Source organism: Dendropsophus ebraccatus, chromosome 12 (genome assembly GCF_027789765.1).
Source record: "Dendropsophus ebraccatus isolate aDenEbr1 chromosome 12, aDenEbr1.pat, whole genome shotgun sequence".
In the NCBI taxonomy this organism is placed as follows: domain Eukaryota; kingdom Metazoa; phylum Chordata; class Amphibia; order Anura; family Hylidae; genus Dendropsophus; species Dendropsophus ebraccatus.
Genome location: NC_091465.1, coordinates 69,013,705 through 69,032,621, shown reverse-complemented (window position 1 = coordinate 69,032,621; position 18,917 = coordinate 69,013,705). Strand labels below are relative to the sequence as shown.

Sequence of the window (18,917 nt, the reverse complement as noted above, 5' to 3'; positions counted from 1 at the left end):
GTCACTCTCTTACCGTTCTATTCCTATCATTTGGGGTACTACAACTCCCAGACTCCATTGACACCAATTATTTGATATATAATCTGTGGTAAAGAATGATTGGATTTGGAAAGCGGGCAAATAACTTTAAGGCAATGTTCACACAGTGTATTTGTCAGGGCATTTTTAAGAATTAATAATAAATGCTTCATAATATACTTATGTAACATCTGGAATGAATTGCCTATTAAATTCAGTAGGATAGCACATACATTTTATGTGACACATTTGATTTGTATGGGAATAAAAAGAAGCAACATCACTTTTAGGGTACAAACACACACGCCGTATGCGCAGTGTATTTACTGCTGCAAAACGCAGCAAATACGCGACAGATATGCAGCAGATACGCAGCAGATTAGATCTAAATAACTGAACACAGCATCAAATCTGCTGCAGATCTGCTGCGTATCTGCTGCGTATACGGTGTGTGTGTTTGTACCCTTAGGCTATGTTCACACTCAGTATTTTTGTTCAGTATTGTCAGTATTTTTTTTTTTACAAAACCAGGTATGGGTTGAAACCACAGAAAGGCCATGACCATACAATGTCTTCTTTTGGCCATTTGACAGACTCTTTTTTTTTTTTTTTTTTTTTTGGACGGCTGTCATTTTAAACCCAAATAACGTATTAGTAAAAATACAATAAAAAAAAAAACAACTGTTAAACAGCCAAAAAAGACATTGGGGGAGATTTATCAAACATGGTGTAAAGTGAAACTGTCTCAGTTGCCCCTAGCAACCAATCAGATTCCACCTTTCATTCCTTACAGACTGTTTGGAAAATGAAAGGTGGAATCTGATTGGTTGCTAGGGGCAACTGAACCAGTTTCACTTTACACCATCTTTGATAAATCTCCCATGCAGCATTTTATTGGGCTGCATCCTAAAAAGTGCGGAATAATATGCTTTAAATAAACTAAATAAATGCCTCTAAAATGCACATGTAAAATATATGTATTTTAGAAGTGTTTCTGTCTTGAAATACACGTGTATGAACATAGCCTAAAAGGGTTGTCTGATATATAAAACTCATATTGATTCTGAATTAATAAAGAGGGGCCCCCTATTTTTGATCCTCTAGTGGCCTAAGTGGAGTGCAAAGAGTGTCTCTCTCTTTGGAGGACCTGTCCTGTCCTACGTTTCACAGATAACACATTAATATAAATTGGCAGTCTGTAATGCTTCCTTTCACCTGTGGTGGTGCTGCAGTAGAATTCATCATTTTCTACCAGGCTTTTCCACATAGATTTCACAGAGATTACATTTTTATTAGCTCATTGTCAAGAAATCCTTCTAAAAGGTAAGGGTTACCCAAACAGTAGAGCCATTATGAAAGTGTTTTTATCAGTTTTTTTAAGCAGTTTTGATGTTGGTTTTGAAGGCATAAAGACTACAGTGGATTCAAAAGTAAAGGTCCATTTACACAGAAAGATTATCTGCCAAAGATTTGAAGCCAAAGCCAGGAACAGCCTATAAACAGAGATCAGGTCATAAAGGAAAGACAGATTTCTCCTCTTTTCAAATCCATTCCTGGCTTTGGCTTCAAATCTTTGGCAGATAGTCTGTCAGATAATCTTTCTGTGTAAATGAATCCTTAAACCTTCTAATATACTTCCCCTCCCTTCACAATATTATCATTGGCTTGAAAACTGCATAAAACAGCACAAGGAAAAGCGCCATTGAACACAGTTTAGTCTGAAGGAATTAAAGGGATTAACCAGGATTAGACAGAGCTGTTCTCGCCCCAAAACAGCACCACTCCTGCATACAGATTGTGTGTGGTATTACAACTCGGCATATTGTATATCAGGATAAAGGGATATTCCACTATATGCCAAGAGAACATTAAAGTGGTTATAAGGATCCTGTGTCCTTAGGTTGGCTCCATTCACTTGAATGCTGCAAAACCACATATAAATTGAGTTTGTGGAACAAAGTGGTCGTCAATTTCCTCACAGTTTTAAATATATCACAGTGGTTCTTTAAGGTCCTGTAGACAAGGGTGATTGCTCCATCTTAAAAAAAAAAAAAAAAAAAAGTATTTCCATCATATCAGCATATAGGGGACCACTCATAATTCCCCAATAGATGCCCCAGATACCAAGTGCCATTTATTCTACTGATGTTTCCTTGTGTGGCAGGGGGTATTTGGATCCCCTTGGGTACCAAGGTCCAGATAGGACTGCTATGTGCACACCCTATAGCTACACCTTTGGTTACTAATGGATTGTAGGGAGAAATTAGCTTGAGTCTCAAGAGGAATGTGGTCGATGAGGGGGTCATCCACCATTCTTGTACAAGGCACTGCATGACAGGACTAATTTAAAGGGTCACTGTCGCTTCACAAACCTTTTAACATGTCATAGAGACATGTCAAAAGTTTTGATCGGTCTGGGTCTGAGTGTTCAGAGAGATAGAGGCGGGAGAAGATGCTCTGCAGCCCGTCTTTCCCCGTCTCTTTGTCACGTGATCAGTCGGACTTAGAATAGAGCTCTATGGAGCCCGACTGATCACGTGACACAGAGCCGGGAGAGAACGCACTGCAGCGTGTTTTCTCCCGCCTCTATCTCCCGATCGGTACAGGTACAGGTGGGACTAAGCTGTAATACCACACACAACCTGTGGACAGATGTGGTGCTGTTTCTAAAAGAAAGCTGGCATGAATTCCTTTACAACCCAAGTCCAGACCAGAGCTTCCTTTTACTAACAAGGTTCACCTGAGACTCAAACAATGATGGCAGTGCGCTACCTAATATGCAAAAGTTACATTTGCATGCAAACAAAGCACAATAGTCACTTCAGAAATAGGATATGACAATGGGCTTGTTTATGCCAAAGTGCAAGTGAAAATGCTCAGGACACAATACTGTGGCCCCTATACACTGCTGCGCTATCACATCTCACCACCCAGTCTCTCAATGGTGCGAGATTTCATTGAACAATACACGGATGTAAGTAACACGGGTTCAGGGTGTGTCAGGTCTGGTTTTAATGGTTTACTATAGGGGTCACATTTTTTTGTCATTTCCATTTGTCTGGGGCCACTGTAGCTATTTGTCAACTTTCCTAATAATTTCACACGTAAGTAGTTAATTTCTGCCACAAAATGTTTTTCTGTATCGCTAAAGTGAAGTACAGTGGTGCCTTGGATTACGAGCATAATTCATTCCGGGACCGTGCTTGTAATCCAAATCCACTCTTAAACCGAAGCAAATTTTCCCATAAGAAATCACTGATATGCAGACAATTGGTTCCACGCCCCAAAAATTATATTTTTTTTTATTCTGAATGTAAAACAAATGAAACAAACATTTAGAAACAGCCGAACATATGATATTATAAGTTATTGTACAGTATAGCAATCAGCATGTGGAGTATAATGTATAGTCAGTGCATAAACCTGAAGAGACAGCAGAAGTTTGTAGATACAGGATGGAGCTGCAGATCCCCATAATGCAGTAGTGTAGTACAACAGGCTAGAATAGAGAAGCAGGGCTGCTGTCAGAGCTCTGTGTGGTCACATGACAGCAATGGGGAAGGGGTGTGTGTTCAGCATGGACCAATCAGGAAGTGAGAATCACACAGCTTTGCAGGAGGACAGTGACAGAAACTTCTCTATACAGCAGTGTGTATAGCTGAGTGTAAGTGCAGGAAGATTATAGCAGGAATGGAGGGTATGGGAAAGACAAGGATCAACAGAGACTACAGGGAGCATGATGGGCACCATATAGCGGCACTCTCTATCCAGGGAGAGAGGGGTTACAGCTATGTGGTTACCTCCACAGTCCTGTCCCCTGATGCAAGCCTCAGCCTGAAGTGGATCTGCTATGATTTGGAAGGGAGACTTCCTGGGTCAGTACAGTCAGGGCCGCCGATAGGGCAGTACAAGTGGTACTGCCGTATGGGGCCCGGACCCTAAGAGACATGGGGGGGGGATCCGCCGGCCGCCGCCCCCCGTCCGCTACGCTAGGGGGGCCAGCACGGCCCCCCTTGCCACTTGTTTTTGAGCATCCAGAGAAGCTGCGGGCGCGCAGCTTCTTCGGATGCACTGAGCGCTTCGATGTTTCGCCCGCACAGTGAGCAGGTGGAACATTAAAGCGATCAGAATACAGGAGCAGGACCTGGCAGCGTCCTCCTCCTTTATTCCCTCGGAGAGGTCACGTCCCGGCCTCCCATAGGCTGCTGGTATGAAGTGCCGGCAGCCTATGGGAGGCCGGGACGTGACCTCTCCGGCAGGCGTGATCATGTGACGTCATCACGCCTGCCGGAAGTCCCGTCCCTGCGGCTCGCAAGATGGAGCCCGAAGAGGAGGAAGAGCTGCTGCCTGCAGCCACAGCGCGGATTAGGTGAGTAGGATGTTTGTTTTTTTAGGGGCACCTCTGGGGGCATTATTAGTGTATGGGGGCACCTCTGGGGGCATTATTAGCTCATGGGGGCACCTCTGGGGGCATTATTAGCTCATGGGGGGCACCTCTAGGGGCATTATTAGTGTATGGGGGCACCTCTGGGGGCATTATTAGTGTATGGGGGCACCTCTGGGGGCATTATTAGTGTATGGGGGCACCTCTGGGGGCATTATTAGTGTATGGGGGCACCTCTGGGGGCATTATTAGTGTATGGGGGTACCTCTGGGGGCATTATTAGTGTATGGGGGCACCTCTGGGGGCATTATTAGCTCATGGGGGCACCTCTGGGGGCATTATTAGTGTATGGGGGCACCTCTGGGGGCATTATTAGCTCATGGGGGGCACCTCTGGGGGCATTATTAGTGTATGGGGGCACCTCTGGGGGCATTATTAGTATATAGGGGCACCTCTGGGGGCATTATTAGTGTATGGGGGTACCTCTGGGGGCATTATTAGTGTATGGGGCACCTCTGGGGGCATTATTAGTGTATGGGGCACCTCTGGGGGCATTATTAACTCATGGGGGCATCTCTGGGGGCATTATTAGTGTATGGGGGTACCTCTGGGGGCATTATTAGTTCATGGGGGCCACCTCTAGGGGCATTATTAGCTCATGGGGGCACAGCAGGGAATCCTACATACAGGGGGCACAGCAGGGGATCCTACATACAGGGGGCAACCCACATTCCTACTCGCTTTACTGCACATAACACCAAACAGCGCAGTTACTTTGGGAGCCGACAGGATGTCTGCCCCTTTACGAAAGCTTAGCTGCCCACCCGCCCCTGCTGATCTTTTACATCACCTTCATCCCCACCCCCTGCGACAAGCTAACCACCTGCCCGACTTAAACTAAAATGACAGCAGCGGGAAAGACAGAATCTGAATCATAATATTCATTCCACCTCATGACAGACGTGGCCCTGGTAACACCAGAGCGTTGACATTACCCCATATGAGCTGCCCATGGCAATGAGAGATCCTCCAGGCTCCTGCCATATGATAATAAGGGGAGTCATGTGTTAAGTGGTGACATCCAGGCCTTCTAGACAATTCTAGCATATCGACAAGTATGTCTGCTAGATATGGGTTTTCACCTTTGGGACCTGCACCTTTCTGAAGATCAAGGGTCCCTTCTGTCCTTCTTGCAGCCTAAAATAACCAGGCCTACTGTGTCATGCAGTCTGCGTAACTCATATAGACTTTTATGGGAGTTACGGAAAACCGCCCAGCCATGCTGTATACATAGCTGCACTTTTTTCTTTTTTTACCAGACTCCCAATAAAATAAGAGAAAGTAATATAAACTGCATAAAAAATTCTATACAAGATACCCGACCAGAGGTTTTGTTATCAGGGTCAGGAAGCCAAATGCCTATCAAATATTTAGGGCATAAATGTTGAGATGGGATACCCCTTTAAGCTGCAATGTTATGTTATTACAGACATATGGGAAGACTTAAGATTTTTAAATAGAAGTAAATTATAAATCTATAAAACTTTCTGAAAGCAGTTGATTTGAAAGAAAAAAAAATCGCTGATGTTCCCCTTTAACTACTTGTAATTGATAAAAACTTTTGGTACATCACAGAGACATATCAAAACTGATCCCAAGAACGAGCCAAGGGAAGCAGGGGCGTAGCTAGGATTCACAGGGCCACATAGCCAACATTTTTAAGGGGCCCCTCTCCCCTACGCACAACACAAAGCACGGTATATATCTGCTTTACTGTTGGTGCACTGATAACCCCTGACCTCTGCACAGAGCTCTCTACACATTTTCATTTCCTACTTGATTGCCAGCTGGAAAACAGAGGTCAGAGATTATCAGTGCAGTGAAGCAGAGATCTCTGTCTTAGGCTTGTTAATCCTTTTCTTGTGTTGCAGCATGTAAGTAAACATTGGGTCACTTACACACTGCAGTGCATAAGGGGTTAGGCAGAAGGACACACGCGCTTACCTTCTCCCCCAGGCCCCCCTCCTGCACGGGCCCCATAGCAACTGCCTACTCTGCGTCTATGGTAGCTACGCCACTGAAGGGAAGTTCGCGTTAAGCGCATTTAGTACCAACTCTGTATAACGTGACCTGAACAGACTTCCAATGCAAGTCTATGCGGTCAACCAGGTAGGTCTTGTAAACATGGAGTTGGGAGCAGAGTGTTCTGCAGCAAACACCCTTCCTTGCTTGTTGTGCTGATCATTGGAGGGCATTGTGATAGGGATTGTATGGGGCAAAGAAATACTGAGAAATTCTACTACTAAACTTTCTTAAAGTTCTACTAGATAAAAGAGTCGCCGACTTGTCCCTTTCTTGTGGCAGCCGTCCTGATGGTGAGGTGATTGACGGAGGTCTGGCATCTGGGATCCCCAGAGATCAGAGCGTTCGCTGCCCAACAACACAGCAGGGAAAACATAGCTTTACATGGTCTCTGCCAAAGTCATCATGTGACAAACGTGCCAAACACCCTCAGACCAAGTGGTTAAAGGGCCTTATAGACGGCCTTATAGACATAAATGTCCTGAATATATAACACTTTTAGGAGGGCCATAGACTAAGAGTAATTTTCAGATATAGGGGATCTTTATCAATATGTCTCATAGTAAGAATCAAATTGTTGCCCATAGCAACCAATCCCAGCTCAGCTTTCATTTTGTAAAGCAATATGAGACATGAAAGCTGAGCTGAGATTGGTTGCTATGGGCAACAGAGAGAATCATACTATAGAGGCCCCCCATAATAACTTATGGCTGAATGATCATCCGGCTATCAGTTATCTCTCCCACCCTCCGGCTGTCCTCCCCCACACACAAGAACATTTGGCAAGGCCATTCCTGCGTTCCTGTATTTTCTATGGGGAGGGGTAAGCCGCAATAAGAAGGTTCCACTGCGGCTTATCTTTCTCTGAACAAAGCCCCTATCTACCAACATCATGTGTCGGTGGTTGTTCTAGAAGGCCTCTCACACCTTAAACCGGTGGCCGAATCGATCGTGAGTGGTGGGCTCGGCCGACATAAGTCTAAAGGCCCTATTCCACGGAACGATTATCGGTTGATAAACGTCCCATGGAATAGGAGGCAACGATCAGCCGGCATGTCGGCTGATCGTTGAAGTCGTTTGTCTTTCAACATGTTGCCGTCTGCTGCCATTGCTCTGTGGAATAGGAGGGCGGCAGCAGACCGCCGCTATATCCTATGGACTACCCGGACGATCAGCGATCCCCCGGGCAGCCCCCCCCACAGCTCCACCGGCCCTCCTCAGACTCACCCGCTCGCTGCTGCCGTGTGTAATAGCGGCGGCAGTGAGCGGGGAACGAGGAGCAAACGAGCACTAATAGCGCTTGTTTGCTCCTCACTGTCGGCCCGTGTAATTGGGCCTTCATTTTAAATTTCCCCCACACACCTTACATCCTTCCAGGACACTGTTAACATGGGAAGCAAATGCTACCAAGTTGGTTCAAAGCTCCCCCTCAGAGAGCGCATCTGTCCCTGCTCTCTGTGTGCATGACTATGACAGACCCATAGACTTTAATTGGCAGTCCACGTGGCATACAATACACTCCTTTCCGCTCCTTCTACAGAATCCTGACCAATCCAATTGACTGAAGTCAAGCAAGCAAAAGGGAACAGCGGGCGGGTCAAACAAAGGCCGATATTCATACAGAGTGTTAACATGGCCTTAGGATATGTTCACACACAATATCTCTGTCAGTCTTTTGGTCAGTGTTTCCATTATCTTTCCCTTATAATTCTGGTTCTGGTTCCTTTAAGATGAAGGTGGCACTGTGCACAGCTTCGGGGGTGTCATTACCCGGCTATAGTTTGATCTGATGTTCGTCATATCGCTCATCTGAATAAAGCCTCTCAGAGTTGCTATATTTAGGGACACGATGCAATGTGCCATTGAGCTATTATGACAGGTTTCCAAGCTGGCTGCTATTAGAGACTGGAATATTTACGGGAATATTCCGCATACATTGTGTTTCGGAACAATTGGCCTGCTCCCCCCTTTTTGACCACTGTAAACATAGCTTCTGCAGGACGGCTCCAGGCAATGCATAGCATATATAAAAATGTGACCCCCCCCCCCCCCCCCCCCCCCCCCTTTAAAGTGTAGATTGACACTAGAACATTCCTAACCACACAGCGCAGGAGGTCCTGGTGCCCATATCTCATTTTCATGACTCATTACATTTCTGCTATGTTATATAACACTGAGGCGTCCCTGTGCGGGTCACCTATAACATGGACAAGGCCAGCATGGAACAGGGAATAGCATAAAACATGGGCTGCCTCTATGGCATGTATACCCTTGGCTCCGCTGCAATACAATACTGTGACTCTTGGCAATAGTCAAGATAGGAAAGATGCAGTGGCGTATGATAAAGTAAAGTATAGTGCTGTGTCGTTGGAATTTGGCATTTACGGGGCTAAAGAGTTAAAGTTGTAAATAATTTTGTATATTTTTTGCAAAACAATACAAGCAAGTGTAGTATCTGCCTGGTTTTGTTATATTAAAAGGGGTACTCGGGAGAAAATAAATTGTTTTTAAATCAACTGGTCTCAGAAAGTTACACAGATTTATCAGTACTTATCAGCTGATGTATGTTCTGCAGGAAGTGCAGTCTGACACAGTGCTCTCCGCTGACACCTTTGTCCATGGCACCGTCCAGAGCAGGAGAAGTTTTCTATAGGGATTTGCTGCAGATCTGGACAGTTCTTGACATGAACAGAGGTAGCAGCACTGTGTTAGATTAGAAAGAATACACCACTTCCTGCAGGACATACAGCAGCTGATAAGTACTGGAAGACTTGAGATTTTTAAATAGTAAATAAATTACAAATCTATATAACTTTCTGACACCAGTTGATATAAAAACAATTTTTCTTTCTCTGGAGTACACCTTTAAATAACAAACGCCCTGCAGCGCCACCACAGGGAAAATAAAGCACTGCACGATGCCTATTGACAACCCTATTAGGGTCTTGTTTCAAGTTGTTTAAAACTCGCTCCCTTTCCTAGTTCTATCATGATCTGGAATAACTAGGTGCCCACCAATAAGTCCACAGAGGTAGTGAGAGATCCAGCTTTTCTAATACCCTGAATGGCTCATCTGCCTAGAGTGCAGTATTGTAGCAGTAGATGTATCACTGTTGACACAGAGTACAGCTTAGCTGGACGGCCCCCTACAGCTTCTGTAATGATGGCCAGAACAAGAAGAGGTATATGGTAACTCAGGAAACCCTGAATAAGTTTTATTAAAGGGTTTGTATAGTTTAGAACGGAAAAATGCAGGTTGTAAGCAGCACTCCTAGTGAGAAGATTTGGTCCCTTTAAGAAGTTTACTCTGTTACTGTAGAATCCATGTTTAGGAGCCAGGTATCTTTGCCATACAGTTGCCAATAAATTTACTTTTGCCTTTAAAGATGACGACGATGATGATGATGATGACGACGACGACGACGATGATGACGACAATGATGATGATGATGAAGAGTACAAAGCAGGATCACTGTGCCGCTATTGTGCTTTCTGCAAGGTAACTTATGTTTGTGCACTCTTATATTGAGAGCGTCCTGCTCCTTTATGGTCTACGAAGAAACAACTATGATATAGATATAGCAGAGGGCTCTTAAAGGGGCACTCAGCGCAAAATAAAAATCTTTTACATCAACTGGTATCAAAAAGTTATATAGATTTGTAATTCACTTCTATATACTTATCAGCTGCTGAATGTCCTGCAGGAGTATTCTTTCCAGTCTGACATGGTGCTTTCTGCTGCCACCTCTGTCCATGTCAGGAATTGTCCAGAACAGGAGAGGTTTTCTATGGGGATTTGCTACTGCTCTGGATAGTTCTTGACATAGACAGAGGTGGCAGCAGAGAGCACTGTGTCAGGCTGGAAAGAATACACCACTTCCTGCAGGACATAAAGCAGCTGATAAGTACTGTAAGGTTTAAGATTTTTAAATAGAAGTAAATCTATACAACTTTCTCACACCAGGTGATTTGAAAGGAAAAAAACAAAACAACATTTTGCTGGAGTACCCCTTTAATATTACTAGTATTATGTGTATGTGAGTCTATGACCTACAATCTGAGCCTACTGCTGCCAAACAGGAAGTGATGTCAGAGAAGTGGGTTGTCTGTTTAACACCTTTTGCCACACCGCCCAGTAATATGCAGCAGTAGTTGATGGTGGTTTCACCTATAGCACACAGAAAATCTTGGAAAGTTACATTTAACCCCTAGACGACCCAGGACATACCTGTACACGCTCTGCTGGTTAAGTCTGCCACAGGCAGGCTTAATCAGCAGAGAGCCTATCACACTGATCAATGCTTTACCTATGGCATAGCAATGATCAGTGTGTATGATCCAACAATTGTATGTACAAGTCCCCCAAGGGTACTTAAAATGTGTAAAAAAAAAAAGTAAAAATGTATAAACACCCCAAAGCCCCTCCCCCAATAAGTTTCATACACCCCCCTTTCCCATTATATAAATAAAACATATAAAAATAAATAAACATATAATATACTGTAGCGTGCGTAATTGTTTGATCTATTAATATCTAACAATCGTCAACGCATACGGCGAACGGCGTAAACGAAAAGAGGGAAAAAAGTGCCAGGATTACCGATTTTTTTGTTACATTATATATAAAAAATTTTTATAAAAAGTGATCAAAATGTCCGATCTTCCCAAAATGGTATTAATAAAAACTAGAGATCATGGCAGAAAAAATGACCCCCCATACAGCTGTGTAGGTGAAAAAAAAAACGTTATAAGCGTCACAATAGGCCCATTTTATTAATAATTAATTGAAAAAAAAAGGATTTCATTAAAAAAAAAAAAATATATATATATATAACATTAAAGAATCTGTGTAAACCTGCATATGGTTGTGTTCGGACTGACCTATAGAGTAATAGTATCATGTCGCTTTTACCATATAGTGCATTTCGTAGACACAGGAACCCCCCAAACGTTACCATATTGCATTCTTTTTTTTACGATTTCACCAATTTATATCTTCATAAATAATATTTTTGGGGTTCCATCATACATGTTATGGCAGAATGAAAGACGCCATTACACAGTACAACTATTCCTGTAAAAAACAAGCCCCCACATGGCCCTGTAGATAGAAAACGGAAAGTCCTAGAGCTCTTAGAAGGAGAGGAGGAAAAAACAAAAACACAAAAATGAAAATTTACGCGGCCCACTGGGTCATTTTGGGCCTGGTCCTCAAAGGGTTAAAGAACCAGTGTGAAAATATGAACAGCCCTAGTCTGTGAACATGGCGTGATTTCAAGCACATGCCAATTTAGGGGTAATTGTTGTCCCTGCAAAAAATGTACTATTTGTAAAATTTTCATATTATAAAGGGGATTTCCTTAATATATAGGGGTGATAATGATAAAATAATGTTTGCTTTGCATAATTTGTCTCCCTTACTGCCTATGCCGTGTCAATGTAATGAAATATTTTTCTCCCCTTTACCACCAGCACTGCGGAGATTGTGATAAATGTCCCTGTGAAGAAAAGGATAAGAGCGAGCACTGTAAAAACTGCGAGGTGAGTCCGCTCACTTATCTGGAAGTACATTGATGTAAGCAGTTACTAAGCTATGCATACAGGCCACACTTATATACTGGTTACATGTTATAAAAAACACTTTGCATATATGTGTGGGAACTGCTGTGGAATAGTTGGGACACTACAGAGCATGCAAAGCCTATTGCACCATCTAGTGGTAAATGTTAGTATGGCAGGCTGATTTTGATTATGTGTTGCGTACTGAAGATTTAATTTTTTTTTTTACTTGTGCAGTATTGCCAGTTTTGCTACGTGTGCCCAGTTATATGTGAGACAGCCTGCAAGCCGGGTAAGTAACCCACAGGCCAAGACGTGATAATGGATATAGAACATCTATTTTTCTACTCCAGCTGTTCAGTCTCTATCCTTTCTTGCAAGAGCATAGCTAGGATTCATGGGGTCCCATAGCAAGAAACTGTACAGGGCCCCATGTATCCTGTATGGCCACTGCAATGCATGTACTTACATGACCCGGCGGCCAGCGCAGTCCTGTGTTCCGTTTTCCTAGACCCCAGGTGCCCAATTGATGTCACTAGCGTGCCGGGTAGCTGGGAGAACAGAGGGTCAAGAGGGGCTTCAGCTGCCAGGTCATGTGAGTATGTGCATCGCGGGGGGGTGGACTGTTGTGGCTGGAGGTGCAATGCTGCCTCCGGCCTCAAGAGGGCGGGGGTCCATGGCAGTGGGTGCTGTGAGCCGTAGCCACCATGGAGCCAGACCACATTTCGCCGGGGGGGGCCTGCTGCACGGGCTCCATAGCAGTCGCATGGTCTGCTTACTATGGCACTGCTTTCTTCATATTAACTGTCTAAGGCTGGGATCACATTGCAATTTTGCAGTCCATTTAAAAGGACAACTCCCTCAATTTAGTAGATGAGGCAGGCTTCAATTTCTTTAAAAAACATAACGTCACGGCTCCCTATCTATACCTGCAGGGTCCAGCAGGGGGAGCAGTATATGTAGACATTACATGTAAAAAATGACAGGGCCATTCCTGTACTTCCTGCACAAAATTCAGCTCCCCCCCCCAGCTTGCCCCCCAACTCCCGCCCTGACAGAAGTCCGTAGTGCAACCGTCCCCCATAGCCCCCCAAACACCCTCCTCCCCAGCCACCTGATCCCATCAGAAGTCCTGTGCAGTGTAATGTACAGCCCCTCAATCTCCCCTCCCAGCTCGCCCCCCGCCCTAATAGGAGTCTGTAGTGCTATCCCCCCAAACACTCCCGGCTGCCCGAACACATAAGAAATAACAGCCCCTGTCCCATGCAGCGGACTGAACACTCCTCAGTCGCGGTCCCTGCTGCCCCTCTCCCACTGCAGTTCACCCAGCTAAACTTTGTGCAGAAAGCACAGGAATTGTCCTATTATTTTTTACATGCAATGTCTACATATACTGCACCCCCTGCTGGACACTTCAGATATATAGACTCGGGTCGTGAAGTCGTATTTTTTTACAGAAATTGAAGCCAGCCTAATAAATTGAGGGAAATAGGACTATATATGCATTTCCCATAATTAATGTACCTTAGGAATTTGTCTAACTTTGCTTGTGAAATAACATATTAAAAAATAGATTTTGGCCAGCGTTCTCCTTTAAAGGATCCATTCTTAAATGTATGCTTAGTAAAAATAGGTCCATTTCAATCGACTTTCTTTTATAAAGGAAATCAATGAAAAAATGGATCCAAATAGAAGCAAACAATTGCATTTGCTTTTTTCTATAAAACAGATATGTTAAGCGGACTGCAAAAAAACTGTGTGAACCCAGCCTTAGGGCCCTATTCCACAGAACGATAATCGGCCCTATCCGGACGATTATCGTTCTGTGTAATAAACACAATGATCAGCCGATGACAGCGATCATCAGCTGATCGTTGATATAGGTAATTGTTGGGCACTGACCACGCATCGCTACATGTAATAGCGGTTGATCAGACTTGTGCATGCTCGCATTGCACCCATCTCTGATTGTCCCAAACCACGTTTTATCCAGGAGTTTTAAGACGTCAGATCACCCCTTTAACCCAGGATCATCTCAGCCCTTTCATTTGCCTTAGTGTGAACATCTCATCTAGGTGCTACAGTGCAGATCTCTCGCATAAAATGGAAATAACGTTTTATCCTTAGCCTTTGGTAGCTCAGTGAATGGCTAATATCAATATTCTTGACATGAAAATGAATACTCTGGAGACGTGGCTTATGAATTGGCAGAAATTACCACTTTTCTGCTTAACAGACGTCCTTTTAATTAGGCCTGTGTAATGACGGGAGTCACATCCCGGGGAAAGAGGAAAGCGAAATCCATTAAAGCAATTGTCTCCTTCACCTCCCGTCATCAGCAAAATCCCACTGTCACTTTATAAATGTGCTTTCATCTCACAGGCTGGCCATGGGCTGATGTGTGTGAGCAGTGTGCCTGTAGATGGCGCTAACAGCTGTGTAATAAAATGATAACTGTGGTACATATACTGGTATAAGCAAGTGATATTTACACAGGGAATATATATATATATATATATATATATAATACATTATTATTATATTCTAATAAATTTATTTATTATTGATTTTTGTTTATATATCATAATATTCTCAATTTTTAGAAAGACATTTCCATCTATTAAGAACATAATTGCATTTGGCTTAGTGTATATTATTATTATTATTATTATTATTATTATTATTATTATTTAGTGTATATTAATTAAAGAGATTTTTCAGAAATGTGATATCATATCGATGGCCAACAAAACCAACATTATCTCCACCTTGGTGTTCAAAACCTGACAGCCGAGCCGATCTACTGCCTTGAGCTGCAGCTCTTCATACACACAGTGAAAGAATCCATCCTCTATTACACAGGGAGATGTGTAGCTGACAGCCGATGTTTTTTTGACAACCCAATAAGTCGACAGATTAGTGTTTGCTCATTCGTCGTTTAATCACTGGTGTTATTATATCAGGCGATATTGTCCTGTTTCGCTGATAGTCGTTCTCTCTAATATCGACTCATCTCCCATTGATGTGAATGGGCGCTAAGCTGCAGTAAGACCTTCACTTTAGGATGCTGAATGCTGTCTGTACATTGATAAAATGGTAGGTCTATGAGGCATTCTGTCTCCAACGTTTGCAAAACTACAACTCCTAGGGTAGTCAGGGCAGCCCTGGGAGTTGTAGTTGGGGAACAATGCCTGTAGGGGACAATACACCATGGTATAGCATCCAGCATCAAAGGGGTTATCCAGTGCTACAAAAACATGGCCACTTTCTTTTAGAGACAACATGACTCTTGTCTCCAGTTCAGGTGCGGTTTCCAATTAAGCTCCATTCACTTCAATGGAACTGAGCAGCAACACCCCGCCCAAGCTGGAGACAAGAGTAGTGTTATCTCTGGAAGAAAGTGGCCATGTTTTTGTAGCGCTGGATAACCCCTTTAAGTATGACAATATCAAAATGCAGTCATTGGTGGTTCAGAACAGACCCACAAAATTGTATGAAGTGTATGGAGAGATCTATATTATGGTCATGTGTATGATACTTGTTATATCTTAAATATACCTGTTATATCTATTTACCTGTTATATTGCGTCATATGTAACACGTATGAATGTTTTGCTTTCCAGGGAGCTACATAGATGAACTCTCAGGAGCTCTGTATCAGTAAGTGACTCTTTTATTCATATTCATTTACAAATACAAATCAAATGGTTCTATGAATTTACATCTTATTAAGAATATCTAACAAGAATATATTAAGTCCTGGTTATGCAGGTATTGCATATGTAATGGGCAAAGCTCTCCATGTTATACCTAGTATAGGACCTGAGTGGGCAGAGCATATGGGGATGAGACAGATGCTGTACACGTCTATATAGAAAGCAGCATAGAGGCTGACCCCTAGTGGTGGCATGAGGCAGCTGACATTTTAGTGTTTATGTGAAGAAAGGAACCATGTTCTGTACTAACAATCTCCAAGCTCCTGAGACTTGTAATTCCACACCATGGCAAGATTCTGGAAGTTTCCAATGACACAGTCTTTAGGTTGTAGCAGATACTGATTATAAGAAGTGATAGGTAGTTAGCAGTCTATGAGTGGGGGTGTTAGCCATACACTCCTCTATAGCCTTGATAAGGGAGACACAGTCCTGGTAAAAATAGCTAAGGGTGACTCATGGATGACGAAAAGCAACGTCTAATGGCAGGATGGCGATCTAGAGAAGACATGAAGCTCTGGTCCTGGCCAGGAGTCTCATTGTTGCCAACACTTGAAATTTTTTTCCAGGGACACTTTAGCGTTAAAAGGGGGTATGGCTTATTGTGGGTGTGGTCTCGGTGGGGTGTGGTTTATAATGCGTGTGGGTTAAAAATTCTCCAGTTGCAATTTACAGTCAGAACACAAAAGGAGCATTACACACCCCAGTATAAGGTCCCCAGTATATTACACAGCCCAGTATTAGGTCCCCAGTACATTACACACCCCAGTATTAGGTCCCCAGTATATTACACATCATACTACTTCACCCTTCATCCTCCTGCCCTTCCATCATCATACTACTTCCACCTTCATCCTCCCGCCCTTCCATCATCATAGTACTACCCCTCTCATCCTCCTGCTCTTCCATCATCATAGTAATATCCCCTCTCATCCTCCTGCCCTTCCATCATCATAGTACTACCCCTCTCATCTTCCTGCCCTTCCATCATCATAGTACTACCCCTCTCATCTTCCTGCCACTCCATCATCATACTACTTCCCCCTTCATCCTCCTGCCCTTCCATCATCATAGTACTACCCCTCTCATATTCCTGCCCTTCCATCACCATAGTACTACCCCTCATCCTCCTGCCCTTCCATCATCATAGTATTACCCCTCATCCTCCTGCTCTTCCATCATCACCACCTACCTACCACCTTCAGCATCCTCTTGTCCCTTCATCTGTATTTGAAACAAAAAAAAAGCTATACTTAACTCACGAGTATGGTTCCTCTAGTTCCCCAGGGACTCCTCTCCCTGCTCTGCATGAGTGACATCACTCACGCAGGAAGGGAGAGGGGCTTCCCGTGGCGGACATACCCAGTACATGGTTTTGCCGAGGCTGTCTCCTCAGAATTGGGACAGTCCCGGCAAAAAAGTGTGCTTGGGGTACCAGACAAGCAAAGGGGATCATGTGACAGCTTTTCCCCTCTGCCTTGAAGCACTCTTTCTCAGAGGTAGAAAGCATAGATCACTCCTCGAAAAAGGAGGAGGTGGGTTAATTCTTATTTTCTTAACTGCTGTGATAGTTTAGCCTTTTAAAAGAGTCCATGAAATCTGTATGCACTACCAGGCAGGATGACACAGAAGGCTTTGGGCCTAGCTGTCTGGAGATCTGAGCTAGACACATGAGCAGTCCAAAGACAAGCACCTAACTTACTTACTCTAACTAACGGTGGGTTTACACAGAGAGATTTATCTGACAGATTTTTGAAGCCAAAGCCAGGAACAGACTATGAACAGGGAACAGGTCATAAAGGAAAGATTGAGATATCTCCTCTTTCCAAATCCATTCCCGGCTTTGGCTTCCAAAATCTGTCAGATAAATCTCTTTGTGTAAACACACCATAGCTGAAAAGCCTGTGAGGCTGGACCTACCGCAAATTCTAGCACATTCTGCCATTAGAGTACATGAGGCCTGACCTCACAAGCAATATACAGTTTCAACACTAGGTGGCAGCAGAGTACAAATACATAGCACATTGTATTGACCTGAGAAAAGGTTTAGGAAGCATTAGCCATAAACAACTCAGTACAAAGATATTTAATGACATAGTGGCATTACTGCAACCATTTAACCCTTTAATGGAGGCAGCACTGGGACACCACACAGCCGCTGTAGAGCCACAGGCAGGGGAACACTGCTCTATACTAAGAAATCATGTACAGTATTGCCTCCTATGGTCTTACTATTGTGTCTTTAATCCTACAGGTCTGTCGCTAACATATTTGAATAGAATGAAACTTTTTCAGCTTCCAAGCACCATGGAATAGAAAGCTGAAGTCTGGACTTTTCTTCATTGGGTAACATTTCTATAACACAAGGACATTTGAAGCCACGGTTAAAAGATGATGTGGTGGTAGTCACTGGCATTCGGGATTGTCATGTCCAGGGGTCTTTGTGGGACTCTTCTGAATGCCAGGAAGATGGCCAGTGAGCCACCCACCAGCATCGGATTCCATTGCCCCAGTAATGATTTCTACCTCCGGAACACCATCCTGAGACATAGCCTTCAACATGGCTCCTTCTGGGGGAGTCAGAGAAGATGCCTGTCCAAGAAGGACTCTTTTCTAAGAAGGTCACCATAATGCAGACTAGTGGTGTTGACGTCTTCAGGTCTCATTCAAGGAAATAATAGGTTTTATTACCTGAGATGGGTCAAAATAATGGTAATTCACCTCAAAATTCAAGACTTCATAATGTAGTTGCCTGCCGTGGGTCAAACATTATCCCTCCTTTTCCTAATGGAAGAATGACAGATAAAGGAACATGTATTTATTTATTTTATGTGAAGTGTTACAAGTCTCAAATCCAACAATAAATGTATTTCTGGTCTCTTAAACATTTCTCAGTATTTCTTTACATCTTAGCAAAAAAAACTGTTTTCTCCAATTGAAATTAAAGTTGAACTTAAAAAAACCCTTGTGCTTTATTGGCATGGTATGGATTTTGATGCTGTCTGGAGAGCAGGAGAGGTTTTCTATGGGGATTTACTACTGCTCTGGACAGTTCCTGACATGGACAGAAGTGGCAGTAGAGAGCACTGTGTCAGACCGGAGAGAATACACCACTTCCTGCAGGACATGCAGCAGCTGAAAATACTGAAACACTTGAGATT

General features: G+C 43.5%; 1 protein-coding gene across 1 annotated transcript in view; it reads left to right on the top strand.

Moving 5' to 3' along the window:
• Positions 1-18,641, top strand: part of LOC138769051 (sarcoplasmic reticulum histidine-rich calcium-binding protein-like) — a 22,716-nt gene extending 4,075 nt beyond the window's left edge. The window contains exons 2-6 of the mRNA XM_069947220.1: positions 9,871-9,983; positions 11,957-12,025; positions 12,281-12,335; positions 15,667-15,703; positions 18,011-18,641. Of these exons, the coding sequence (XP_069803321.1) occupies positions 9,871-9,983; positions 11,957-12,025; positions 12,281-12,335; positions 15,667-15,703; positions 18,011-18,035 (299 nt within the window). The 3' untranslated portion in view covers positions 18,036-18,641. The remainder of the gene's footprint in view (positions 1-9,870; positions 9,984-11,956; positions 12,026-12,280; positions 12,336-15,666; positions 15,704-18,010) is intronic.
• Positions 18,642-18,917: the final 276 nt, after the last annotated feature.